This window comes from Mirounga leonina, unplaced genomic scaffold (assembly GCF_011800145.1).
Source record: "Mirounga leonina isolate KUSES-001 unplaced genomic scaffold, KU_Mleo_1.0 Mir_125, whole genome shotgun sequence".
Taxonomy (NCBI): domain Eukaryota; kingdom Metazoa; phylum Chordata; class Mammalia; order Carnivora; family Phocidae; genus Mirounga; species Mirounga leonina.
In genome coordinates this window covers 19,447,937-19,475,487 of record NW_023270305.1, presented here as the reverse complement: position 1 = coordinate 19,475,487, position 27,551 = coordinate 19,447,937, and the positions used below count along the sequence as shown (strand labels likewise).

Here is a 27,551-nt window from a genome sequence, read left to right as displayed (position 1 = left end):
GCAAAAAATCCTTGCCAACAGACAATGACACACAGTGGTTTTTTTTTTGTTTTTTTTTTTTTAGGTCAGATGTTCTGGGACTTCTTGTTCTACAAAAAGATGATGCTTGCCAGTTTCATTTTCCAAACAGCATTACATTCTTCTCTGGAAGGAATTTTTTTTAATAGAACTACAACTGCTAAGTCAGAGAAGGTCATTGAGAAAGGCTGGTCCAATAAATAAGGTGCAATGCTGAGCAATACAAGACAATATCCCTGAATGTCCCACTACTCTCACCTCTGCTTGCTTGTTCCTTCATCTATAGATTAGGGACTACCTGCCTGGGACTACCTTAACTGAGCAAAGTAAGGATGCATGAGATAATGTCTGTGAACTACAATAGACTCCTTGGAGACTGGTGCTGTTTGAAAGCAACTTTGTTAGTGGCAGCTGAGAAAATCTTTGGTGAGCCAGAAGCCTGGGGACCTTTGGTTCTGATCCATGACGAAATTAGAAAACAGCCATGTTATTTGGCTCCTTCTTCTTTTCAAGCCGTTTCATGGGGATAGAATTATGGATTATTTACTCGGGGAACCCTGGTAGTATTTCTGTTCATTTCCATACACTGAATATTCCCCAATAGTCCCCTAACTGCTTCCCATTTGCTTAAAGAGCTTTCATATTTCTTTTCTACTCCTCCCCACTTTCCATCTTCACGCTATAGTCACTAGTTAAATATCTTCTCTTCCCATCCTGATAAACTGTACGCAGAACTTAAGAATCAGCATTTGACCTCTTTGGGGAGTGTTGCTTTGCACATAAATGCTTGTCAGATAAACCCATGCGATTTAAAAAAAAAAAGAAAGAAAAACAACTCCCACAAATACAGATGTACTGAGAAGGTCTCTGCAAAAACAACTAATCAGGAAAAGGGGGAGGTTTCCAGAAACTAACAGTTCTTGAGAACTAGCGAGGTGACAGGCACTGCACAAGATACCGCAGCATGCATTTCTTCTCATGACAACCCTGAAAGTTAACTTTGCAGCTCCCATTTCACAGGTTTCAAAGGGGCTCAGTCACCGGCTCCAAGCCAGACAGTTACTAAGCATGGGAGTCAGGAGCCAAGGCCACTGTCCTGACCTCTTCCAGGGCCATGCTGCCTCTCCAGGGCAGAGGGAGGGTCCCCTGTCAGAGGAGAGCGGGGACGCTTCACCCTTTGCTGTCCCATGACCCTCGGCTGCCGGCGGAGACCGTATGGCTCCATTCTGATCCGAGGCCATCAAAGATGCAGTAATGTAAAATGCTCCCATTTCTCTCCAGATCAGAATACAAGGGGCTGAACAAGGGGCCAGGGGGAGAGTCAGGTGCAGGCTGCCAAAAAACATCTAATTAGCTTTCCCTCCAGGCCCGGGTCATTAGATCCATGAAGAAAAGCAACACAGAGGAGCCAGGGACAGCTAACAGCAGCCTGCCCCAACGTGTCCGTCCCTCCCTCGGCCTGGAAGCCCAGCCATATTCGAAAACACGCTGATCCTCAGGCAGCCCAGCAAAGAGCCCCATGGAACCAGCACTGTCCACACAGCCTGGCTCCTCAGAACCGTGCTCAGGTCCCCTGCTCCTCTAGCCGACACGTGTCCATAGGCAGTATTTAAGCAGAAGCACAATATCTTTCTTCAGGAAAATAATTTGTTAAAAAGTACCACGGTGGTTACAAAAAGAACCTGTGTAACTGGGACACAAACATGAGCAGAAAAATTAAGTGGTTAATCATTCTGGCCATGCTCTAAAAGCTTTTCAGAACTTTTTTTTTTTTTTTTTTAATAACACTAGCAAACTCATTGCTGTGGTCAATAATAAAGAAATTTTATCTAGCACGGTTGGAATTTGACCTGCAGTTAGTCAGACAGTGCTTCTGTGGAGGGTTGGTAAACAAGTCCCAGAACACAGGAAAGGAATGTAACAAGGCGAAAAGGTTGGAAACTAAAAATCAACAGCGGGTAAACCTGCACCCTGCTCCAGATGAATGATCCAGATGCTGGAATTAAGTCTGGGTTTATGCTAAGACACTCTGCAATTAATTGTTCTAAAGCAATTCACTCCAAATACGAGGGAAGGCGTATACTGAAGTGGACAACAAGGAGAATGTGAAGATGGAAAATAATCCAGACCAAACCACTGAAGGGAGGCAAAGAGGCTATGAGTCCAGAAGGCAGGAGGAGCATGGATGAGAGGCTGGTGCCGTGCACATACTGGCAAAGGAAGGTAAGTACCAAGCTGGGTGCCTGGCAGCCCCAACTGGGGGCCCAGCCCTGCATTTCAAGGTCTCGTGCACTCCGCACTTGGACGTGGCATAGACTCACCCTCGCAACGGCCTCCCCGGGTCATGCGGTAACCGCTGTCGCAGTATTCGCACCGGAAGGCCCCCGCGGTATTGACGCAGTGCCCTTCCCCGCACACATCTGGCCTCAGGCACTCGTCAACGTCTACACGAAGCAGAAAACACTGTCGAGTTTCATTTCCCACAATAGAATTTCAAACCTCTCCCATCTCCCAGGTCAGCTGGAAGTCAAGGATAAAATAACCCATTCCTATCACCATCTCTTCGATTCATTTGACATGTTTCAAAAATTGAAACATTTCCATCAAATCAAAAAGCTTTTGATTTATGCGGGGCCCAGAATATTTAACACCTCAGGGTCTGCACACATTTGACACTCTTCATTCAAAAGTGTTGGAGGAAAGATTCCATTTTTGTATCCTCCAGTATCTAGCGGATGACTATGTCATAAAAGGTGTTCAGCAATAAATTCTGGGTTGCCTGAATAAGCAGTAAGATTGATGGGCTCTTAGGGGAGCTAACAACCCAGATCTGGGAATTTATGTGTCAGGAAGAATACTGCCATTACCTACGCAGTTGGTACCCTCCTCACTGGCCATAAATCCTGCTGGGCAAATACACAAGAAACTTCCCTCCGTGTTTTCACAGCGTCCCTGGGAGCAGAGCTGCTGGACCTGAGTGCATTCATCGATATCTGTTAACAGAAATACAGATAAAAGGATTAGTGCAGTGTAGCATGAAATTCTGTTTCCCTGTCCATAAAATACCAGAGTACTATTCCCTGTGCACCAAATCTTTGTAACTGAGGAAAACAGTGAAAGGAGACATGATCACCCTCCTCAGACACTTGAGGGATGGTTACTGGGAACAGGGAATATGTTTAGGGTGTATTGTTTCAAAAGCTGAAACTACAACCATGACATTGGTGTTTCTGAAAGACAGATCTGGGTCAACACAGAAGGACCCACTGGATACATGGAGTCATCTAAGCAGTGAAGTTCACTGTGGGACCCCCAGGCCAGCTCAGGAGAAACATCCAGAAATATCGTGAAAGGGACTGTTCCACTGCGCACATGGGTGAAGCTAGACAAGATCATCTCAACTGCCCCTTTCAACTGTATATTCTACGGTTCCAAACAGAATACATACGATGTACGCAAATTCAAGAGAAATAGCCATGGGATAGGGCAGGTGGATACTCCTCTTGACCTACCCCACATATATATACAAAACCAAATAGCACAAGTCACACATCTTGCATAATGGCATTTAGCACACTAAAGCCATATTAATTGGGTATACACCTTTGTTACTTTATATTAATTGGGTATACACCTTTGTTGCTTTATAATTCTTAGTGCTGAACTTCCTTTTTCTAAAATATTAAATTTAGTGTTAACGTATGCACTGAAATGATTTCCATAATGCTATTATACCTCTAAGATACATTTTTTTCCAAAGAACCATGGACAAGATCCTGTATTTATAAATTCATTAACAGTTTTGTGTCAGCTTATTTTCAGTTTAGAAATTGCTCTTAGAAATCAGATTTTATGCACTTACAGGAGTATAAGTCTTTATTGCAGTATATATTAATTTTATTTTGGTTTTGCTAAATACATGTTTGTAGGTAGATATTTCTATCATTTTATTATATTATTCTATCTATATTTTATTATATTATTTTATTATACCTAGAAATCTTTGGAAATTTTTTCACTTTTATCTTTTTTCTTTTTCCAACTTTATCTAATTGTATTACATTTGGCCAGGTAGGTAGCATTGAGCCAGGAGATGAGATCATCCCAGGAGATTAGCAAACCTCTTTTTGGGCTCCCTTAGTTCAGGGATAAAAATTTTTAAAAATTAAACACAATAACATTTCCCATGATAACTACATAAAATATGTTCTTAATGTGTAAATATTTGATATTTAATAATTTCATCTATTAAAAGCATCTCTTACCAACACATTTCCTCTGTTGCTCACTGAACTTGTAGCCCTCATAGCATATACAGGTATACCTCACGGGCAGGTTAATGCAGTGTCCTGCTCCACAGATATCGGGGTTCACAGTACATTCATTGATTTCTTAAAAATAAATAATAGAGGAAAAAACAGACATCAACTAAGATTTCATTGCTTTCAAACCATTCCTTTGCATTTCCTGATTAGCTTATTGTCAAGTATGTAATTAGAAGACAAAAGTCACCTCCAATTTATCCAGAGAAAATAAAAACATTACTTCGAAAAGATATGTGCACACTTATGTTTATTGCAGCATTATTTACAATAGCCAAGATACGGAAGAGACCCAACTGTCTACCGAAAGATGAATGGATAAAGAAGATGTGGTATATATACACAGTGGACTGTAACTCAGCCATAAAGAAGAATCAGATCTTGCCATTTCTGACAACATGAATGGACCTAGAGACTATTATGCTAAGTGAAGTAAGTCAGAGAAAGGCAAATACCACATGACTTCACTTATATATGGAATCTAAAAAACAAAAACAAAAACAAATGAGCAAACAAACAAAAAAGCATGAATAGACCTATAAACAGAGAATAAACTGATGGTTGCCAAAGGAGAGGCGGGTGGGGGTTTGGGCAAGATGGGTGAAGTGGAGTGGGAGATACAGGCTTCCAGTTATGGAAAGATGAAGTCACTGGGATGAAAGGCACAGCACAGGGAATCTAGTTGATGGTACTGCAATAGCATTGGGTGGTGACAGATGGTAGCTGCACTTGTGAGCACAGCATAGCAAAGAGACTTGTCCAATGACTAGATTATACACCTGAATCTAATGCAACAGTGTGTCAACTTTACTTCAACAAGAAAAGAAAGTATACCTCTAAAATCAAGTATAAATTTGTTTGATTACTTCATAATTGCTCAGTTAGTCTCACCCCAAATCACCAATAACTCCTAATAAAACAACTTCTAAGATGAAGTGGAGTGGGTAGTAACTCAGAAAAAGGGCACTTTGGAAGTTGTAAGATAACCAATTCTTTCTAACTTCTAAGATAGCCCACAATGAGTTTCTATCCACTCCAGTTCATCTGACATGATGGACTCAGAACCATCAGGTGAGTTCTCCTGATAAGAAATATATGGTAACTTTTTATTCATTAGCAGGTCAAATTCAATTTCCAACAACTATGTCCAACCTCCTCCAAAATTTCTCTTTAATTCTCAAGAAAGATTTACCACTTCTAATCAAAGCCCAAACTTTTGGGTGTAACTCACTCTTAATTTACCAATTTCAACATGAGCATATTTATATTGATAAAGTAGAATCTTCTTCCCGATCTTCTCTGCTAAACTCTTCCCTTGTGCTCTTAATGACTCCTGTGTGAAACTCACTTCCTCTGTAAGGCCTGAGCAGACTGGCCCTGAGTCCTCACTCCATTTGGGGAACACACCATGGTAGAGGTAGGGTCATAGGAGTCCACACTGAATGAAGGCCATCAAAATGAGCTTCATTACCAAAAGGATACAAGATGGCCTTAAATTACCTGAGGACTCAAAAGTGGCCTCCTAAGAGGAATTAATCTCCTAAGACATTCTGTTTTCAATGATCTTTGTAAGGAGTTATAATGGCATTGGGGGGGGGCGGGCAGGCCAGCTGGTAGAAGCCCAGGTTTGCAGACAGTGCAAACACAAATCTTGCTGCCCTTTCTTAACTCTATAACACAGGGGCAAGTTACTCAAACATTCTATGTCTCACTTCTCTGCATGTAAGATAAATGGGAATAATCAGAGCACCAACTTGAGTGTCGGGTTCAAAGATAAATAATGCACATAGCCCAATGTCTGGCACACTATACAAGCTCAATGAAAGTTAGCCATTAAAGACCTACACGTGAGACCTGAAACCATAAAACCCTAGAAGGGAGCATAAGCAGTAATTTCTCTGACATCGGACATAGCAACATTTTTCTAGATATGTCCCCTGAGGCAAGAAAAACAGAAAGCAAAAATAAACTACTGGGACTTTATCAAAACAAAAGGTTTCTACACAGCAAAGGAAACAATCAACAAAACTAAAAGACAACCTACTGAATGGGAGAAAATATTTGCAAATGATATACCTTGATAAGGGGTTAAAAATGGGCAGAAGACATGAAAAGACATTGCTCCAAAGACCTACACATGGCCAAAAGACGCATGAAAAGATGTTTAATATCACTTATCATCAGGGAAAATGCGAATCAAAACCACAATGAGATATTACCTCACATGTGCCAGAGTGGCTAAAATCAACAACACACAAAAAAAAGGTTGGTGAGAACATGGAGAAAAAGGAACCTTCATGTACTGTAGGTGGGAATGCAAACTGGTGCAGCCACTGGGAAAAACAATATGGAGGTTCCTCAAAAAATTACAAACAGAACTACCATATGATCTAGTTATTCCACTACTGGGTATTTACCAAAAGAAAATGAAAACACAATTCAAAGAAATACATACACTCGGATGTTTACTGCAGCTTTATTTACAATTGTCAAACTACAGAAGCAGCCCAAGTGTCCATTGACAGATGAATGGACAAAGAAGATGTGGTATAGAATACAATGGAATGTTATTCAGCCATAAAAAGAATGAAATCTTGCCATTTGCAACAACGTGGATGGATTCTAGAGAGCATAATGCTAAGTAAAATAAGTCAATCAGAGAAAGACAAATACCATGTGATTTCACTCATATGCAGAATTAAGGAAACAAAACAAATGAACAAAGGAAAAAAAGAGACAAACCAAGAAACAGACTCTTAACTATAGAAAACAAACTGATGGGTTACCAGAGGGGAGCTGGGTGGGGGGATGGGTGAAATAGGTGAAGATGATTAAAAGTACACTTGTGGTGAGCATTGAGTAATATACAGAATTGTTGAATCACTATTTTGTACACCTGGAACTGATATAATAAGGTATGCTAATTATACTGGAATTTAAAAATTAAGAAATTTAAAAAAATAAAAATTTTAAGAAGGAAATAAGGGAGAAAATTTCCTTTAAGTAATCTATATACCTTAATTTTTTTTACTTTACTGATTTAACAGTGAATTATAAATAAATGCATTTTTATGTGTAAGAAAGCCCAGCTAGCCATTATTATCATCTTTGTAAATGTTGTTCCTTTTGAAGTCATTTAAGAATATGTAACAAAGAAACTGCACATTTATAACAATGTTACCTTAGACTATTATCCCATTGCCATCACAAAGTAAACAACGCTAAAAAGGCAGCTGCCATGGGTGTGTCCGAGTGCCCAGTGTAAGAAGACCGGGGCCTCAAGCACCACAAGCTACAGCAACAGCCTTGCTGGAGGGGTCTGTGGTTTGAGATAGAAAAACAGGTGTGCTACCATCACCAATAACCTACAATGCATTCTTCATGAGGAGGTGAAAAAACAGTGCTTTAACAAAGACTCCCTACGGAAATGACCCGAATTAGGGCTGAGGTTGCTTTCCAAAAACCCAAACCACATTATTCATTTCTCATCCAGTGTTATTCACTGTGCTGTGACTTTAAGACAATTGGTGCAAATCATTTGGAAAGTCGCTAGACTTTAAAAGGAAGCATATGAATACAGAGCTGCAGTATCTACTTGGATGTTACGCATTTACAAACTAATACCTTTAGTGAGCCTATTTATGCTAATTCACTATCAGAAAAATAGACTGGCTTAGTCTGTATAATGTAAAGTCACAGAAAACATCAGTAATTCAAAAGGTTAAAAACATGGGTAATTAACATGACTGCTTAAACTTAAGTGACTGGCAGTAAGACAAAAAATGAATTATGAAACATATAGAGCATAATTAAGCATTGACAGGACAGGAAAATGCTTATTTGTTAAAAATAAATTTGTTTAAAAAATTTGTTAAAAAATCAGAGAAGTCTTCCTTAAAAAAATGATCACTTCTACGCCACAAAAATTTGAAGGTAAAAGGTAATCTTCCCTAGGTTATAATACTAGACGCTTAGGTAAGAGTTCTCTTCTCTCTTTATAGGAATTCTTTACTAGAACAGTGTGAAAATCACATCTCTAACCATCTATTCCATATTGTAGGAAGACACCTTCTCCGAAAATTATTATTATTATTTTTTAAAGATTTATTTATTTGACAGAGAGAGACACAGCGAGAGAGGGAACACAAGCAGAGGGAGTGGGAGAGGGAGAAACAGGCTTCCCGCTGAGCAGGGAGCCCGATGCGGGGCTGGATCCCAGGACCCTGAGATCATGACCTGAGCAGAAGGCAGACGCTTAATGACTGAGCCACCCAGGCGCCCCTCTGAAAATTATTCGTATTTACTTTTCTCAATTTTCTTTGTGATTACTGATCTTCCTTTAGAGTTTTCTCTGCCATTTTCATAAGACAGAAAAGACATTGATCAGATTTGCAAAAAGAAAGATCAGAAGATGAATTAATACAGTTGGGCAAGGATTCACAACAAGTTCAAAGGCTATAAATCTGGGGTTTTCATGCAACACTGGAGCATGACTCACTGCCCCAACGCCCATACATACCAATTTGTTGATTACCAAATATCTATAACTTTTCAAGCATAGCTTTAGGATGGAAGTTTTACATGTGTGAACAAAAATCTTCAAAACCATGTGATATTTAATTCAAATATAATACATTCTTACACCACAGTCTGCCAACATATTTAAATTGTTTCTTTTTACATCAGCTCTAAAATAGGAGAAATACTTAAGAAGTATACTGCTTAGTCTTAGGAAATGAAGTGAATATAATGGCCTTCCCTTCCATTTTAGTATCTTAAATAGAAGCTATGAGGATAAATATTTACGAGGCATATTTGAGGATCTTTAGCTGATTACCTCAGATAAAGTATACAGAGATACAGCTTAAAAAGGTTGATCCCAGTTGGCAGGGCACTAACATATGTAAGAAAATGTTACTCTGACACCACTAGAGGGTACTAAGAGATACATCAAAGGAGTGGAGGGACATGTACTAAAATATACTTGATTTCTACCCTGTTTGTCCCATTTTTTTTATATGTGATTAATTCATGTAACTTTCATCAGTTTGGCCTCAGAGGTTCCTTCCATCCATCTGTGAGGCCGGACTCCACCCTTGTAAGTAGAAAGAAGAGTTGTAACACCTTCAAAACACCTCAGAATTTTTTAAAACAAGTCTCCTAATCACCTCTTCCTGTGCTTTCCTCTCCTTTTCTATTAGATTTTCATTCTCCAGGATGTATTACACAGAAAGACGAGTCCTGAGGGTATTGTCTTGAGGAAGAATTGGAAAAATTCTCTCATTTTTCCATGTTTTTTAAGGGAAAAGATATTGTTTTTTATTTTTCTAAGAGGTCACTCATACATAGGGATGTGAAACTGTTCCCACATAATGAATCAGCTTATGCTTTGAGCAGACTGTGTGGACATAAGCACAAGAATTATGGCAAAGCCTCACATAGGAAGCACTAATTATCAGTCTCCAGGGTACTCTAGTTAATGAAAATGTCTAGTCTTCTTTAATATGTTTGGTATCCCAAAGAGATCATCAAGACGCTGTTCCCACTGGATTCATCCTTAACGCCTATCACATGTCCCCTGGTCCTCAGGACCACCTGACACTTTCCTACTCTCTGTGCCCCTGAGACAACTTTACCTTCACGAGGTCAAGGACCGTATTCTGTTTCTTTCACCAGAGTGCCATTTAAAACCTGGAAAAAGAGCCATGACCAAAAGCCAGTGGAAAACCAAATACTCTACTTATCCCAGCAACAAGACCAACAGTGGATTTAAGAGTTTGGTATCTTTATTATATTTTTTTAAAAATGAAAAAGAAAGCTTTTTGCCAAAATATGAAAATGAGTATGCTGACCTTTCGCTTTTTTCCTCATCAGATGATTACTCAAAATAAATAAATAAATTAGTTAATTAATTAATAAAGCCTGGAAATATTAAAGTATGGTGATTTTACATGAAAAAAGGAGTTCATTTTCCATCAGCATACATAGCTTACTGAAGCTGTAAGGATGCCAGCAATACGCTTTAGGAACAAACATTTTTTAAAGGGGTCAATTCTGAGCTCTGGAAAAGCTCTGATGAGCAAATTTTTTTTTTTTTTAAGATTTTATTTATTTATTTGACAGAGAGATAGAGAGCACAAGTAGGCAGAGAAGCAGGCAGAAGGAGAGGGAGAAGCAGGCTCCCCGCAGAGCAGGGAGCCCGATGCGGGACTCGATCCCAGGACCCTGGGATCATGACCTGAGCCGAAGGCAGCTGCTTAACTGACTGAGCCACCCAGGTGCCCCAGGAACAAACATTTTTTAAAGGGGTCAATTCTGAGCTCTGGAAAAGCTCTGATGAGCAAATAGTTTTTATAATGTTTGGGCCATGATAACTACAAAGGTTTCCACATGGTAGTTGTGGAAGTCAAAGAATAATTTCTGGCTGTTATTCGAGGGCCATGGAGGAAGTTTGGGTAGAAGAGGAGGAAGGCATCAAATGTTAACTCATGGAAAGGTTTACAAAAATGCCCCAGCTTCCTAGCTGCCCCACAATGAGCGTAAATTGTCCCACAACAATTGAAACAGATGTTTCCACTTTGTAAATATTTGCCAGAGGTTTGATTTTCCAACCTATCCTTGAGCTATTAAGACACTATGCTAAATCAAGAATTTATATGCTGAAATGTATAATTTATTTGGAAACAGTATGCCAATAATGTCGCAAGCCACACCACATCAGCTGTTAAGAGTGGAAAATATCACACTTATGTCCTGCAAATATGTGGCTCACTTTATAATTATTACATGTCAAAGTGTGTCTGAAGAAATCTGCAAAGGCTCCTTCTAATCTCACCACCATAAAGATATTGTCACTGAGCAATGTGGAGCTGATTTTGTTTATTTTAGATTCCTATGTAATATTCTATTCCTTTCTTCAACTTGTGAGACAAACTAATAGTGACAAGTAAGATTTACCTCCTCTGTGTTTTAGGGGAAAAAACCATTGTGTAACATTCCGGACAGAGCTGATCGGATTGCTCCCTCAATCTCTATGTTTGGCTCTCATATCAAATCAATGGGAACATCTACAGTTTGATTTAAATTAAATTTGATACAAAACAGAGTTCTTGTTCTAGTGTAGATTACTAATGATTGTGTAGCTCTGACGTTGCAAACCATTTTAATTCAAAGACTATAATATTCTCCCCATGGATTGTTTCAGAAAGATTCTTCTACTATAGGAAGTAGGAACACCTACAAATGTTGCATAAAATTTTACCGTCACTTTTTTCCTGGAAGGAAATAGTCGTGCTTCAAACATGCGATAGCAGATGTTGGCCCTGTATCTCTGCCAAACTCGAATTAAGCTGTCTTCTAACAACTTCATACAGCACAGCTACTTTTTTTTGTTTTTGTTTTTTTTTAAATCAGCTCTGTAGTTCAGTTGAAGCTAAGTAACTTCAATTTGTTATTCCTCACACGGCTGCATTGAAATAGCAAAACTGCATTTATCTAGCCAAACTTAATTAACCCTTACAAAGCTAGCTTGCAAGAAGTCCATCCACTGAAGTCAGCCATTGTTAAAAAAGCACAAAACTATATTTATACACTGGAAAACAGAAATAAAGAAATACAGTATTTAGACCTAGTACATTACATTGTCACACTGCAATTTTCCTTTTCAATAACATGAGGTCAACAGTGAGAAGATCCCTGCTGTCCAAGATGGGGTATGACATCGCTGTGCATGTTACAGTGCATAGCAGAGTCTCTCATAGATGTGCTTAATAAAGCGAGCAGACACATAAATGACTTCAGAATAGAGAAATGGTTTTAGCCATGGCCATTAAAAAACAAACAAACAAACAAACACTATCGTATCATTATATCACTCTAGAAGCACTGAGAAGATCTGATATTTCTCTGTATCACTTAACTCAATATTAAGAGTAAAATCAAAGAGCAGTTGCAATGCAGTAACTGGGGAAGGCTATGGCTCTGGCTACAGATGCCCTGAACTGGGTAAAAACACACTGTGGTCCATGATGCGACTCCACATTCCTCTGTCAAGGCATTTCATCTTGGAACACACAGGTGCTTTTTAAAAACACTTTCCAGGGGCGCCTGGGTGGCTCAGTCGGTTAAGCGGCTGCCTTCGGCTCAGGTCATGATCTCAGGGTCCTGGGATCGAGTCCCGCATCGGGCTCCCTACTCAGCAGAGAGCCTGCTTCTCCCTTTCCCTCTGCCTGCCGCTCTGCCTACTTGTTCTATCTCTCTGTCAAATAAATAAATAAATAAAATCTTTAAAAAAATAAATAAATAAAAACACTTTCCAGGGGTACCTGGTGGCTCAGTTGGTTCGTTAAGCATCCAACTCGTGATTTCGGCTCAGGACCAACATCAAGGGTCCTGAGATCTAGTCCCGCGATGGGCTCTTCGCTGAGCTTAGAGCCAGCTTGGGATTCTCGCTCTCTCTCTCTCTCTCCCTCTCCATCCCCCACCCCCATCACCCCGCCCCATCCACTCGCACATGCACTCTCTTTCTCTCTCAAAAAAACAAAACACTTTCCAGTCTGACGCCTCAATTCAAATATCTAAGAGAACTTACAGCCACATTTTTGAGAAAATAGCCAAAAGTTTTTTTAACATAGAAAAATTATTTTTATATAATTTATTTTATATATTTTATGTAATTGTACTGTTTTTCAACATAAAACATATACATATTTAAGGTGTACAACTTAATGTTTTGATATACACACACATTGTGAAATGATCACTATAATTTATCTAATTAACACACCAAGCACATTTTTACTTGAAAAATTATACATGTTTCTGAGGAAAGAATATTTTAAGAAAGTCTGCAAGCTCCTCTATTAACTTTTCGTTATACACTGCCAACCTCATCCTGACCTTAAGTTGGCATGATATATCCTGGTGATCTTTTTCTGACTACAGAATATTTGCCCATTATACAGTATATGGAAAATAGAAAATATTCTACCAATACCCCCAAACCTCTTGGATCCTACTATAAAAAATAATCACTGCTAATATCTGGCATATTTTCTTCCAGTATTTTCTCAATGTATAAGTCTTTTTTATATAACTGGTAATAGTGTTTTACATTCCTTCATTTTCATATACTTCATCTCACATTTAACAGTATTTTGTGACCATTTGCTGCTAGATTTTAATAAAAATTCTTCAAAAATACTGCATTTGATGGCAGCATCATGCTCCAATGCAGAAATGTAATATAATTATCTATTTTCCTATAGTTAAATGTTTAGATTGTTTCTACTTTTTCTCTATTCTACCTAGTGCTGTGGTAAGTATCCATTTATATAAACATTATCTCAGTCTTTAGGGACATTATTTCCTCACACTAGATATTTTGACAGGATTACTGGGTCAAAAGCTCTGAACATTTTTTTTTTAAGATTTTATTTATTATTTATTAGAGAGCGAGAGAGAGAGAGAAACAGAATGAGAGGAGAGGGTCAGAGGGAGAAGCAGGCTACCCGCTGAGCTGGGAGCCTGATGCGGGACTCGATCCCAGGACTCCAGGATCATGATCTGAGCCGAAGGCAGTCGCTTAACCAATTGAGCCACCCAGGCGCCCCTGAACATTTTTAAAATTCTTGATACATTATGCCAGTTTGTGCTTTCCAGAAACGTTGACCAGTTTACATTCCTTTCGGCAATGTGTTCAACCTCAATTTTACTCTAGTAAAAATTAAATGCTACTTTGATAATAATTATTTTAATCTGCATTTCTTTGATTACTGGTTGACATTTCCTATTATATGTTTTTCTATAAATTATGATTATATTATTTCCCCATTTTTCTATTAGTATTTTTATTGCTGATTTATAAAAGCTCACTATACATCAAGGATATTAACTTTTATGCTGTTGGTTTGTTTCACATTATGATAAATGTTTATAATGTGTCACTGATTAAAATTATCAAAAAGAATTTTGAAAATATATAAAAATATATCAGAGAACAAAGATTATCCACGATCCTATTAACTGGTGATGGTTGAACACTTTGATGTACTTTTTTATTTTTTGTGTGTGTTTTATTTATTTATTTTAAGATTTTATTAATTTATTTGACAGAGAGAGAGTACAAGCAGGGGGAGTGGCAGAGGGAGAGGGAGAAGCAGGCTCCCTGCTGAGCAGGGAGCCCGATGTGGGGCTCGATCCTAGGACCCCGAGATCATGACCTGAGCCGAAGGCAGACGCTTAACTGACCAAGCCACCCAGGCACCTCTTTGATGTGCTTTCTGTCTCTTTTTCTGTGTTTGTAAACATTTAAAAAATAAAATTGGAATCATACTGTGTTCTGTATTGCTCATTTTGCCATAAGCATCTCCTCATGACATTAAATATTCTTTTACAACATTAACAGCTTTGTGATATTTCACTGTATATGTACCATAATTTATTTAAACGTGCCTCCTTTTTAACAGTATTTATTATTTCCAAGTATTTGCTATTATGACTCACCCTGCCATGAGCAATCTCATACATTTGATACAACTGTGATACTACAGTTAACAGGAGGCTCATCCCCACGTCTCCCGCACAGGCTGTGGAACAGAATACCATACCTACCTGTTACTTGAGTAGGTGCAATCACTTGGCTGGCACTTGATGTAGAAGCTTCAGGAGCTACTTCCACAGGCACAGGAGGTGATGTTTTTTCAATCACTACTATATGAGGAAAGAGGGGATGAAAAAAATTAAAGCCTGTTAGGTGCTTTGAGATCCCATCCCAAAATGCAAGCATAATTTAATTCTAATAACATACCACAGTCGTGCTTGGATAATTAAGGACTCTTAGAGATCCCTAAAGTTCCTGGTATTAATCTATAGCCTCAGTTTCAACATTTAGTAAGAAAATATGAAAACAATTCAGAAGCCAAGAAAAATGACGCTTCATCAAATGATGACCTTCAAAACCGTTCTAATAATATATACATACTCCTGGCCACAGAAAATCGTGAGAAACTTACCTTCCTTTTAGCCTTCTAAAACTTACATGGCCATCCCCACACTAACATTACAAGTACATTAATACACTTAAGTGTATGTTTCACATGGCACTTCACATATGAATTCTAATGATTTATCAAACTTTAAAATCAAAGACAAAAGAATCCTTATCTTACTCTTTTACTCATTGATAATACTCTTACAAATAGCATAGATCAACAGAGGTTACCTGGAAACTGTGGGTGCAGATGAATAGTTGAGATGCCTGGAGAGAGCTGGGGTTGACCAGGCTCAACTCTGGTTTTCTCTTGATCCAATGAAGGTATTTCCTGGGTGGTTGTATTAAAAAGAAAAAAAGAGAGAGAGAACTGAAAGTAGGAATTATCTTTAATGTTCACATATTACTATCTTTATTTAATTCTACTCTTAGAAAGGCAACAAATATCAGAGGACATTGGACAACAACCTGTGCAATCGTGTGGGGAAAAAAATACATATATGAAGGGTTGCTGAGCCACTTTTTTTTTTTTTTAAGATTTTATTTATTTGACAGAGAGAGACACAGCAAGAGAGGGAACACAAGCAGGGGGAGTGGGAGAGGGAGAAGCAGGCTTCCCGCTGAGCAGAGAGCCCGATGCGGGCCTCGATCCCAGGACCCTGGGATCATGACCTGAGCCGAAGGCAGACGCTTAACGACTGAGCCACCCAGGCGCCCCTGAGCCACTTTTGTAGCAAGCCTTTGATTCCCCCAGCAGCGCTGACCCACGTACACACCCTCACCCATGTCCCAGGGGCCCAAAGCAAAAGGTCCCTTCAGACACTGTAAACAAATGCGTTGGCTCAGGGGCCGACATCTGGTCTCAAACAAGGCAAAACTAACCCCAACGGAGAACTAAACTGTCCTCTCCTGGACATGGTGCTCTGCCCTAGGAAGATGACCAGCCACACTTTGCAGAATAACTAATGGGTACAGCACATGTGTCATAACCAAGAACATACAGGACATTAAAATATTTTAAGCCAGGCAGTCATTAAGGCCTTTCGAACCTCCCATCCAGGAACTTTGTACCTCCAGCTCTCAGCACAGGGGTAGTCAAGCAAAGCAACAAAAACACAGGGGCTTGGAGAAGCACCCAGGGCTTCCTCACGCGTTCGGTTGCCCCCTCCTGTCCCCCGGACCAGAGCTCAGCTCCTAGTTACAGCTGCTCAGGGCTCCTACAGACTGAACTGCGAGGCCAGCAGAGATGCACAGTGGGGCCAGCGTGGCCATGCCACCACATCCTTAGAAGTGTTCATCAGGTTACTTGGCCATGGCTGCCCAGCACACCACTGCCATCTCCCCAAAAGCTCACTCCCCAGGTCCGTTTCCCTCTTCATTGCTGTCCTAACTTCAATTATGTCCTTTTCTGCTTTTTATAAAATACATAACCTCTCTGAGTATCTCATCAAAGACCCAGTTTCGTAGGCGTGAGTATTTACAGTGTGACTCCATTTAGATCTTCCACCAGCACCTCAAATCCATCCCCTCCAAAACCCTACAGGCTCTCATTCCAAGGTCTGCACTTCTGTCAAGGCCACAGGCATTAAACCAGCCAGGCTTCAAGTCACTTTGTGGTCTTTGCTCTTTCATTCTTCGTTCCAAGCTCTGCCCATATGCATTGCTCTTTATGTTTGTTGACCTTTCTGTACCCATAGCCCCCACTGTCCCGTTCTGGACTCTTCTTTCTCATCCTGTTTATTATAATTATCTAATTGGTCTCTTAAGCTCCCTCTGTCTCCCTGTCTCAGTTAATCCTGCTGTGATTCATCTTCTAGAAGGACTGAGTATTTATTACTTTTTCCCACATTTTCCCTTAAGAATACAGACTAATTGGGCACCTGGGTGTCTCAGTTGGTTAAGCGACTGCCTTTGGCTCAGGTCATGATCCCGGAGTCCCGGGATCGAGTCCCGCATCAGGCTCCCTGCTCAGCAGGGAGTCTGCTCCTCCCTCTGACCCTAGCCCCTCTGGTGCTCTCTCTCTCTCAAATAAATAAATAAAAAATAAAATAAAATAAAAAGAATACAGACTAATCTTCCATTACCTATTAAAGGTGACCTCAATCAGTCTCTCAATTGCAGGCCATTCCCTGCAGCCCATGGTCAAAGCCAGCAAAAAGCAGACCATCATCAGATGTTTATGGACTCCCGAAACTTACAGAAAGAATTTCCCCCATCAGCACGGGACAGCAGACTTCCTAATCAATGCTACTTCTACACTTGCCAAGTAGAGTCGAGAGACAGGAGCACGGTATCTCGCCACTGATTACAACTGCAGTTTGGATTCCAAGCCTTCCAAAGCAGCCCCAAGTTCTCCTTCTAACCAAGCCTCTCCTGCTCCCTGACCTCTTGCTGTCCCCTCCACCGCACCTTTGCACATATAATTTCCCATCCACGGGCTACCCTGCTTTCTCTTCATCCATCTTTAATATCATGAGACCTCTGTGAGGAGTCAAGACTGCAAAGACTATGACTGCATTTTTCCCACTGCCTCGTCTCCAAAAAATTTACAATGTAAGTATACAAGAAAATGTTCAGGCCCTCTTTCAGATCCTTAACGAGAGTTACCATAAACTCCATCCTCAACAGCAAAGAAAACAGAGATTATTAAATAAGATGAGGTTATCAGGGAGCTGGCTGGTCTGTTCATGCTTTGAATGATTCCTTCCACATATCAACCAGACTTGAATTCAAAATCAACAAAATTGCAACTTCTGCACACTACTGACCTTTAAAAACACAATCCAGGAGCTGTAAATGTACACATAAAATATGCGTATGTGTTGTACTTCTTTTGGGGTCAATATAACAATGCTCTTCTTTGTTGGGTGCTGTCACTCTAAAATCCTACTTCTTTGTTGTCTGGATTCTTTTAGCACTTAGGTTAGAACTCTGAAGTTATTCTATCCTATATGCATAAGCTAAAAAATTTTAAAACTATTTATAGTAATTTATATGTGTTTGTGCCATCTAAATTCTAACACTTGTCATTCTCGTCTACTGAGTGATATATAAATGTATGAAGATTTAATAACGATCTAATTTTCGTGTTATTAAAGAATCAAAGCAAGACTCTGATGGGGAACAACATTACATAAGCAGGACTTAGATCCAGCAAATTTGTATATTTCTTATGAATAAATCTCACGATTCATGGTCCCATTTTATGCCAAAAAACCGATAGGCTGACTAAATATTTCTCTGAAATTTCTAAGAACCAATATTCTAGTATTGGACGGTAACTTCCAAGGGTAAGCTCTGTTCTTCTTTTAATGTAATCAAACACGCATGTTAAATTTTAGTTGTTACTTAAGAAGGACTTCACTCAGCATATGTGCACCCTAAGAATTCACAATTTCATACACACACCAGGACCTTTCCTTCCATCCACAGTCCAGGCCATGGACTGACTTGAATTCTCCTTAAGCCTCTGATTCCTTTAGTCCCACCTTTTTCTCTCACTAGAATTGAAGTTCCATGAGAACAAGGAGTTTTGTCTGATTTGTTCTCGATTGTTTTCTTAACACTCAGGAAAGTGCCAGTTAGGTAGCAGGTGCTTAATCAATATTTCTTGAATGAATGCTTTATTTCCTCAAACCAAATAATGAATAGTAGGCATGTTACTGTACTTAAGTCTAAAAAAATCCGTATGTATTCTAAAAGGAAATCCTTGTGACAGTAAAAAAAACAAAGACTTGCAAATAATGAATGGATTACCTTCTCAGGGGGTGCAGTTGCCACTAAAACCAGAAGAGAAAGGAAGACATTAGTACAATTTAAGTCAATTCACCGCATAATAGTTAAATTTTTAAAAAGCGATAAAAGTCCACTGCCACTCCAAAAGGATTAAGAATCAAACAAAATCAAATGCAGAATTACGGTCATCTACCATTTTGGAGAATTTTACACCTGACCAAAAGACAAACTCTCCATGCTGTATCATTCCTTAGCTACAAAAGTTCAGGTAGATGTGATAAAATTCTTTCCAACTCCCTCATTAACTGAAAAGGTTAAAGGAAACAATACTTTCTGGTACATTATTTTATGTCTAATCTCAATTTTATGGAACTTCCCACATCAAAAAGGCATTTTCATTAATTGGCCACATACTTATCCTTAACATAATATATAATACTTGATGTTAATGTTAAAAAAGAAAGCCACTTATTTCAATAAGAGATCTAAGACCGGGTACTGTACTCCTAATATTTATTGAAGCCCTGTGAGCATCATATGATAAGCTAACTAAATTAGAGGGAAAGAAATCACAAGCCAATACAACCTAATTAGAGATTAGCATCAATATGTTGAACAGATTACATATTACACAGTCATAACATTATTGTGAAGCAGTGGGACTGGTTATGCCTTTGGATTTGGAAAGACTTGCTTTTCATTAATCAGTCCTTAATATTAGTCCTCAAGCTTATGATTAACAATTACTGGGGTTTTCCTCATTAGTCATCATCCCCATAAACATCAGTGTTCAGTGTCAGTAGATGCCTAACTTCCAAAAGCAATCAGGACACCAGATAGCTTATCACTGGTGCTATATTCTTGTGGTTGGAAAAGTCAACTAACGGTCTGTCCTGTGCAACCCACCAAAGAAGTCTTGAGGCAGAAGCTGGACCAGAGCCCATTTCCTCCTGCCTGTGCAGAGTATGAGTAGTTGCAAACATCTGGCCATGATACCCTTAGTGTAGAGGAGCAAACCGGTCAATACTGTCAATTCCAGGGGAGGTCCTCCCTGCTCTGCCTAACAAGAAGGGCCACAAGTGGGAGAGTGAAATAAAACAGGCCAGAACACAGAAAGATTCAGAGCCCTGGAAAAAGACCTCTCTAGAAGGCAGCTTGGCCAAGTTCCTGACTCTCCACTAACCTAGATACCTTCTCTCCTCACAGAACCCATAAACGGGCACCTTAAATTCCGACCCGATAAACTGTGAGAAGCCAACAGGAGCTTCATTAAAGAAAATATATATTCTGTACAAATCTAAAATGTTTATTCCTTCTATCTGGGGGAAACATTTTTAGGATAATAAAGATATTCAAGGAATTGGAGATGCTGGCTTTTATCTAGAGACAAGGTCAATTGTCTCTAGGCTCCTAGAATATAAAGCCATACTTGCTTTCTCGGAAAAATGTGCTCCTTGGCCCCATTACATACTCTTGATATGACACTTGGCAAGCCATGTTCCCTCTCTAGGTCTCAGGCTTCTCAGAAAATCAATGAAAGGACTGTGCGAGGCGATTTCCAAGATCCCTTCGATGGATTCTCCTGTCCTCCTCCTTGGGCTCCCATCATCCCTGACTGTCTGTTGCCCTCTATTTCATGGAAGCTCAGTCAATGCTTTAACTTAAGTCTGTGGATTCCACTTTGTAAAGTACATAACTATTTATTAAATGGCCCTCTAGACATAGAAATGAATTAAGGCTATTCCTTAAATGATCTGAATTACCCTTCAGGAATAAACACCAAGAAATAGTAGCCCCCAGCATGTCCTGAGATCACCGTGGAATATCGTTACCTGCTACAAACATATTACTCTACAGAGGTGGTTCTCAATCAGAGGTCATTTTACCCTACAGGGACATTTGGCAGGGTTGGACACCCTTCTGGTTGTAACCCCTGGAAGGGGGAGGGTGCTACTGGCATCTAAAAGTTCAAGGCCAAGGAGGGTGCTGAACATCCTACCACGTACAAAGAAGCCCCTCACTAAGAATTATTCTGAAGTATCAATAGTGCTGAGGTTAAAAACCCTGTTCTAGAAGGGTATTAACAGGGAAACCAAAGACACACAAGACCTCCTCAATCTATTTCCACTCTCACCTTCTGGCTCCGCCACTCCTGGCCCGTGTTCCTGGGAGAAGGTCAGGGCCTCCACTGGCTCTTCCTTGGCTGGGAGAGGTGGAGGATGAGTACTTTTAGCAACAGGTTGAGTGTTCTTTGGCTTGACAAATACAGGTCCTTTACCTACATGGTGATGGATTGGCCTGCGTCTATGAACGCCAGAAACCGTATAACCCATTCCACCAGGACAGATTTCCTTAAAAGCAGCTAGATTTGGGATGGGAAAATATTCCTTTTAAAAATCTAAAAGTGCAAACTTATACAGAGGAAAATATCATGATGAGTATTTCTTAATAAATCATCATTAATATAGTTACATTTAAAAATTTCAAAAACAGATGCATAATGCTTGAATTTCTGTTAAACTTGCATATTTACAGAAAAAAACCCAACCCTTTCTTTTACTCAACATTTCTCCATCTGTTAATTCCTTATCAATATTATATATATAGCATATATAGCATATAGAGAGCATATATTTATATTATATATATCAGCAACCAATTAGGAGATATCATATATACATTTTCTATATTTAATTTTCTCTATCATATTATATATCACATATATGAAATATATGTAATGTATTAGGAGGTTTTCATGTACAGAAGATACTATATATTTTATATATATTTCATAGGGTATGTGTATAAGATCAGCAAAAACCAGGCTTTCTTCTTTTCCTCCTGCTTCGGTATAATTGCATTAGTTATTAACAAGGAACTCAATAACATCTCTCTAAGCTAGATGACTAGCAAGAAGGTTAAAAGAGAAAAATCAATCACTAGTCAGGGAAATGAGAGGCTGAAATGTTCATAATTTGTTTCCAGTTGAAGAATCCAAAGGACTCAGCCAGAATGGAGCGTATCAGCTGATATGGTGAGGCTGGTGAAGAAGGACTGAAAAGGGGAGTGTTTTTGAAGAGAGAGTCTCAGGATAGTGAGAAGGAATCCAGCAAAGTAAGACATACTAAAGGGATGATGGATAAAAGTCAAGAACAACAGGACATGCCAAGTCAGAATGGAGTTATTTTCAAAAAAAGGGATGAGTAGGCAACAGCCTGATCTTGACCAGCTGGCTTAATTATCCAGAGGACAAGGAGATGTTCTGTGCCCTGAGACTGCTATCCTTGCCAGGAAAGTGGTCTTGCCTGTTTAAAAAAAAAAAAAAAAATGTAGACTGGGCCCATCGGATTTGCTAACCTCCACTGCATCATCTCCAGGAATAAGTAAAGGAGAAGGACAGGGGTGGTAAGGCAGTGTGTGGCCTGAGAAGGAAAATCCACCTAATCCCTTTGGTGTTGCTACTGGAGGCAAGTTACCAAAGGCAGACACTAAGGAGCTTATGGTCAACTTTTTTATTTCTACTTTTCAAATTGGAAGTAAAATAAGTCATTTCTCACTTCTACTCAACAAGAGATTGCCTATTGAATGTTCTGGACCTAAAATTAGTTCTCAATAAAAAGGAAACTCTAAAATTCTCCTTGAAGCATGCTAAAACATTGTTTCTCTAAGGATCACACATTAAATGGTAGAACCTCATTCTTAAATTTAACTATGTAATACAATTCTTACTTGAAAGAACAGATGTTTCCAGAAGAAAACATGTTTTCCTGTCAAATATTTGCAGTATTAATGAATAAATGTGAAAATCACCATATAACCAAAAATTGGGTAAGTACAAAAAGTTTGTCTCCAATGTTATTTTCAAATTTAGTTACTGGATGTTATGAAGGAATCGCCCTGTGTTATATTCACCATCTTGATTTATGTTTCATGTAAGAGTTACAAAGCTATTAAAATTGAACTTGAAGAGAAATGGGTCTATAAATTATGAAGGTCATTTATTTCATGGATTATTACCTTTTAATCACTAGTAGTTCAGATCCCACAGGGGGATACTAGGCCCTTTTGAAGGTGTCCAAATTTATACAGTCTACTAAAATACCATTACTACTAAATACATTATACTATCCTCTGCCTTACCAATTCTTTCTGATCTTAACCACCAACAAAGGTGGATTATGAGATTTAAATTTATACTTAAACCTTGTCTGCTGCTAAGTTACAGCTTTGAGACATTCAGCAGTCCTGTGAGAGTTGATGCACTTCTCTAGGTGGGACAGCAGTCCTGTGAGAGTTGATGCACTTCTCTAGGTGGGAAGCTCTTATCAAATAAGCACCTGATGAGACTTTTTATGGCCATCACATGCCCGTGAAATAGGGACCACTCCTCCTTTGATAATACCATGCCTGGAATTTGCAGGGTGTGTTTCTTTCTCTTCCATTTAATTCTGCTTGATCCTGCTTGAGAAGTTGAGGACTCCTTGGTAGAAGTAAGGCACTGAGAGAAATATATTTATCCTTTCAGGGCATTAGGCAAATATGTACCAAACTAAAGCATAAAGAATAATCAACTTCCATTAATATTCTGACTTGGAAGTTCCTCAGTGCACTGTCAGGATCTGCCCTTGAGTTATTAATCTTCACAGCACAAATTCAATCATGAAGATAATTCCCTCCATTTCCAAGTGGAGAAAGTGACGAACACATGTTCAACCAGTGAGTGAGGGAGTCAACCCGCACAGGGGCTCATGGCCATGCACGTGACACGCGGCCAGTCGTTAGGACAGCACACGGCCCATCTGGTCTCTTCACACTTTTAAACACCAGACTTAGGGTCCCACAAAGTAATGGCTTTTCTTAATATTCAAGAGTAAGTCTCATGTTACACAGAAACAGGAAAATCTCTCTTCCACTGATTCAACCTTCTATGGTCATGGTTTGTACAAAACTGATAAAAATACACTGTATTATTTACATGTCAATTAAAAGTTGGAAACCAAAAAGAACGCAAACTGCCAAAGTCCTCCTGTGTCCTTGTGTGGCTGGGAAGGAATATGAGCGTACAGCGGGTCATGTCTTACCTGTGCCTGGAAGGGGACATTTCTCACAGTGTGGGCCCCAGGCCTTGCCCACACTACAACAGCAGAGCTGCTTGGTGAGGTGAACAGACAGAGGGTGCATACACTGCCTTCCGGAACTGACAAGACGATAACAGGGCCCTTTCTCTTCAGAGATCACAGGGGTATCCGCTGAAGCAGAGAGATAAGGCCTGATGTCACCCAAGAAACAACAAAAGACTACATCGACTTTTCTTGGCATAGTAAAACGAACCTTAAAGTCTGGATTAGACATCATACTTCAGAATAAATTTGTGTAGATTCGGGGCATCGCCCTTCCTGATTTAGAGTCGTTTACCAAATACGTTTTAGGTTTTAGAATCAGGGCCCCAAGCGTCCCTGTCCCTATCTGGTCCCTTCTTCCATTCTAGCAAGCATTAGATCAGGTATGTGTGCATGATGTAAAAAGAAACCATTTCAACCAAAATCAACTGCCCAACGAAACCTAGGTACATATTATCAAAATCACTACACCATTTATTTTCTTGTATTTAGCCATAACAGAGGTAGTTCTAGGGCAGAGTTTGGTGAGCAACCAGGCACTGTGAACATCGGGAACTCAACATAGTTGATGCTGAAAGCCAGCTGCTGCCCTTCTTAAGGACAGTGAGAGCTTGCAGGGCCTCGCTGTAGGCCAGTCAACAGCGGATGGGAGGCAGGGAGCAGCTTCTGACCTGCCAGGTTATACAAGACGGCACACCAGAGAAGGCAACAATGTGTTCAGTCCCTTAGAAAACACGCAAAAACACACCAGCCCATAATCATGCAAGACCTAACTCCTATTCCTGATGCTTCTATTCTAAGTTTAGTAGATAAGACTTCACTAATCCAACAGCTAGACACTCTACTGAGCACACAAGGCAGTTATGAGGATAAGATACAGCCCTGCCTTTGAGAAGTTCATTTTCTAATGTAAAGGTGAGCCAGCTCTAGGCCAAGTGCTGAACAGACCAAGCTTGATGGTCCCCCTCTTGTCCCTTCTTCCATCCCAACCAAAGTTCTTCTCCACTGTATCACTGTCCAGATGAGGTTTTTCCAATTTGCCTTTCCCTTAACCAATTCTTCTAGCTCCTGTTGCTTCCAAAGTCACCTTCCCTTCCTGCTCAGATCTCAATTTTCAATCATTCTCAAAGGACTGACATCTTAGTTAGATGCTCTAAGAAACAATCTGATCAAATTAAGGTACTACAACACAGTGAGAAGAGCAAAGGTTTATAGAGCCAGACAGACCTGGATTCTCATGGGACGTCTACCACTTGCCAGTAAGACAACCTATAGAAGTCACTGGGGCTGTGATGGTTGACTGGATCTTTCAGCTTGGCTAGGCCACAGCAAGTAGGTATTTGGTCAAACACAGGTCTGAAAGTTGCTCGGAAGGTATGTTTTACATGAGATTAACATTTATATTGGTAGACTTTGAGTAAAACAGATGATCTCCAGAGTGTGTGTGGGCCTCATCCTAATAGTGGAAAGACGTTAAGAGGAAAAAGACTGAACTCTCCTGGAGAAGAGGGAATTTTGCCAGCGGACTGCCTTCAGACCCACGCTGTAACACTAACTCTTCCCTTCGTCTCCAGGATACAGCCTACTGTGCGGATCCTGGACTTGCCAACCTCTGCAATCATGTGAGTCAATTCCCTTAAAACTTCTCTCTCTACACACACACGAGCATCCACACACACAGGCCTACTGGTTCTGTTTCTTTGGAAAGAACCTTAATACACTGGGTGAGCTTCAACATCCCTCACCTATAAATAATAGGCTCAATGTGCAGATTAGAAATAGCATATGCTCATAAACCTTTGGTACAGAGTAGACACAAAATACATGTCAGCCACTCTTTTATTACAAGTACATATCTCCATCCTCTCAATGGGTGTTTGTACACAACTTGATCGCTCCTTAGTGGCAGCATTTGAACAAAGTGAAGATATTCAAAAACAGTTATTATTGGTGAATAGGAGCATGGAAACAGGGATTGAGGGGAGCAGGGGAGACCTTCCTGAAGCCTCAGAGCTTATGCAGTTAGTATGTCTAATAAGACCAGTTTTGTCCAGGGCTACTAAAAAAGTGCTCAGAGGGAGAAGTTTGAGTCTTTTCCTCTCCCTTCTCCCACTTACTTCCTGGAATCTTAAGAACATATACTTAGTTCTAGTATAATCAGCTCAGAAGGGATTCTACTAAAAAAAAAAATTCCTCTCCAAATTATTTGGAACTTACAACACATATTTCCATAGAAACAATGTCAGGCCATCTCACAGGATCCCATCTACACATGGCAGGGCTTAATTATACCACTAACTACACTAATGTTTGTTCTAGATCCCCGGAACAAGGGCCATTCAGAGCAGAGCAGATGGTTTCCTCAAATCCATGACCCTGGAAAATGGTGACATTGACTCCCTTCCACTTAATTCTCCACCCTCACTTCTTCATATCCCCTTCGCCCGCATGCCCAGGCAAGTGATACTATATAGGCACCATCCTTTTTACACTCAAAGTGCCCCCTCCATCCAAGGACTCTACTTTGAAGAAACCTCCTACCATGCCTGTCCCCAAAATTAAACCAAAACTCCACATCAGCAATTCAGTGTTTTAAGGAATTACTATGTGCACATGTGTGAATTTTAAGAAATTGCTTGTTAATTAAAGTGAGTTGATGGTTGTTGAGATCTTGTGAACTACACACACACACACACAATTTTGGGCATTTTATCATCTGGAGAATAAAGATAGAAGTCTAGTGAGCTAATTCTTTCTAAACAAATCATCTATAGACTTTTGTCTTCCCATCAGACAGCTTCCAAAGCATTTCAAATGGGGGTTTTTAGGGGAGTAAGAGAATCACTGGCTTACAGTCATCAAGTCAATTGTTGGTGAGCATGGGTGTGTCAGACCATGTTCTAACTAGACATGCCTCACCCCAACTACATATAAGAACAAGAAACTAATAAAAAAAAAAAATACACTCCTTCAAAGATGGAAGACAACCAAGAAGGAAGCCATTGAAAAGGTCTAGCCTATATACTTCAGTTTTACTGGTGCTCCCACGATTCAAATTTTCTTTGATCTACAACTATGTGGAGGGAAAAGTGTTCATTTATGCCTCAGATTTCTAATAGGGTGTGCCTTTTTAAGCCACTCCTATTTTAACACCTACATTACCTGTCATTCTTATATCATTTCCAATCTCTTACATGGCAATTCCACTTATCTCTGGCATTTTCACATTCTAGTCAACATGACATGTAAATCCAGAAACAATATGCTCTGAATTATGAAGTTGAGTATCTTTAGCCACAGATTGGAAGGCTAGCCATGAGGGATAATTCATTATACACTACATCATTTATTATTTTAAAATATGGC

General features: G+C 39.7%; 1 protein-coding gene across 1 annotated transcript in view; it reads right to left on the bottom strand.

Annotated features, from left to right (window-relative positions):
* The window catches only part of LTBP1 (latent transforming growth factor beta binding protein 1), a 392,439-nt gene that overhangs the window by 108,399 nt on the left and 256,489 nt on the right, over window positions 1–27,551 (bottom strand). Inside the window, exons 11-18 of the mRNA XM_035000535.1 lie at window positions 24,147–24,314; window positions 21,200–21,427; window positions 19,087–19,109; window positions 15,562–15,661; window positions 14,952–15,050; window positions 4,284–4,409; window positions 2,886–3,011; window positions 2,340–2,462 (exon numbers count right to left, since the gene is read on the bottom strand). Of these exons, the coding sequence (XP_034856426.1) occupies window positions 2,340–2,462; window positions 2,886–3,011; window positions 4,284–4,409; window positions 14,952–15,050; window positions 15,562–15,661; window positions 19,087–19,109; window positions 21,200–21,427; window positions 24,147–24,314 (993 nt within the window). The remainder of the gene's footprint in view (window positions 1–2,339; window positions 2,463–2,885; window positions 3,012–4,283; window positions 4,410–14,951; window positions 15,051–15,561; window positions 15,662–19,086; window positions 19,110–21,199; window positions 21,428–24,146; window positions 24,315–27,551) is intronic.